The 1,298-nt window shown below is 52.0% G+C and overlaps 1 protein-coding gene across 1 annotated transcript in view; it reads right to left on the bottom strand.

The window, feature by feature from the left end:
• The window catches only part of LOC311326031 (cartilage acidic protein 1-like), a gene marked incomplete at both ends in the record, with an annotated part of 19,997 nt that overhangs the window by 16,004 nt on the left and 2,695 nt on the right, over positions 1-1,298 (bottom strand). The window contains one exon of the mRNA XM_084458869.1: positions 103-259. Coding sequence (XP_084314995.1) covers positions 103-259 — 157 coding nt within the window. The remainder of the gene's footprint in view (positions 1-102; positions 260-1,298) is intronic.

Here is a 1,298-nt window from a genome sequence, read left to right on the forward strand (position 1 = left end):
TCCGATTGCTACCCTGAAGAACTCACACACAGTCTCGCAGAACTCACAGAATAAACACTAGCACACACACACGCACACACACACACACACACACACACCAACCTGTGAACTTGTTGACACCCGCTTCCTCGGCCACGTTGGACAGGGCGACCACGCCCCTGGAGACATCGCTGGCGGCCTCGTCCATCTCCAGGAGGGCGTGCGGACCCACCGTTCCGCTGGCATAGTTGGCGATGTAGATGGCATAGCGGCCCGTTCCCTAGGAGACAACGAGGGGACCGGGTTAGAAATGGGACTCCAGCCATGTGGTCTCTATGGGCGTTTCGCTGAGTCACAGAGCCAGCGCTTGGCCTGCGTGTGTAGCTTCAGTTTGACCATCGCCATCCTCCCCCGTACTCCATACTGCCATTAACCTCTTTTTTGTGCGTGGCTGTAAGCCAGCTCAGCTAGTATAGCATCTGTCTGGTTATCACTCACTCCCTCCCTCCCTCCCTCCCTCACTCCGGACAATGTTGGCCTGCAGTTCTCTGTTGACACCACAAGAGGCAGTAGTCCCAGCACACCAAAATCAAGAAGGACACCAAAATCAACCCGTCAATCTCCACTGCACAAGTAGAGTAGTGGTGAGAGCATTGGACTCCCACCCGGGAAACTGGGGTTCAAGACCCGGTGGGGATGACTTTATGGGAATATACCCCAAACCTCCACACGTTCATCCTTTCAATCCAATGTTTACCCCTTGCCTTATAGGTCAGATCCTGTCCCAACCCCAACCCTTATTCTAACCCCAACCCACACCAGACCCAATGGGGATGACTTTATGTTATCATCGGTGTAACGGCTTTAGCCACTGACCGCTACCATTAATGTTATGGAAGCTGCTGCTAGTTGTTGTGTGCTCATGAGCTAACTGGCTATCCTGCTCTTATAATGCTGGATTAGCTTTGGAAGCATTGGAACTGATGTGTCCAGGCGACAGGACATCTTCATTTATCAGACATTATTTTATGTCATTTCAATTCACAGCTGCTGTATTTCAGTCGCATGACTAGCTTCCGTCCTACCAGTCTGAACGGAAACACCTGGCCTGGTCTTTCTCTCCACATACCTCTTCTCCTGCGCACCTCTTTCTCGGTCTCTCTCCCTCTCTCTGATCCCCCTCTTCTCACCCAATTCTCCCTTTTTCTCTTTCTCTCTTCATCCCTCTTCCCTCTCTTCCTCCCTCCTCTGTCTCTCTCTCCCTCTTTCCTCTCTCTCTCCCTCCTCCATCTCTCTCTCTTCCTCTTTCCTCTCTCTTC

This window comes from Borostomias antarcticus, assembly GCF_949987555.1.
Source record: "Borostomias antarcticus genome assembly, chromosome: 25".
NCBI classification, from domain to species: domain Eukaryota; kingdom Metazoa; phylum Chordata; class Actinopteri; order Stomiiformes; family Stomiidae; genus Borostomias; species Borostomias antarcticus.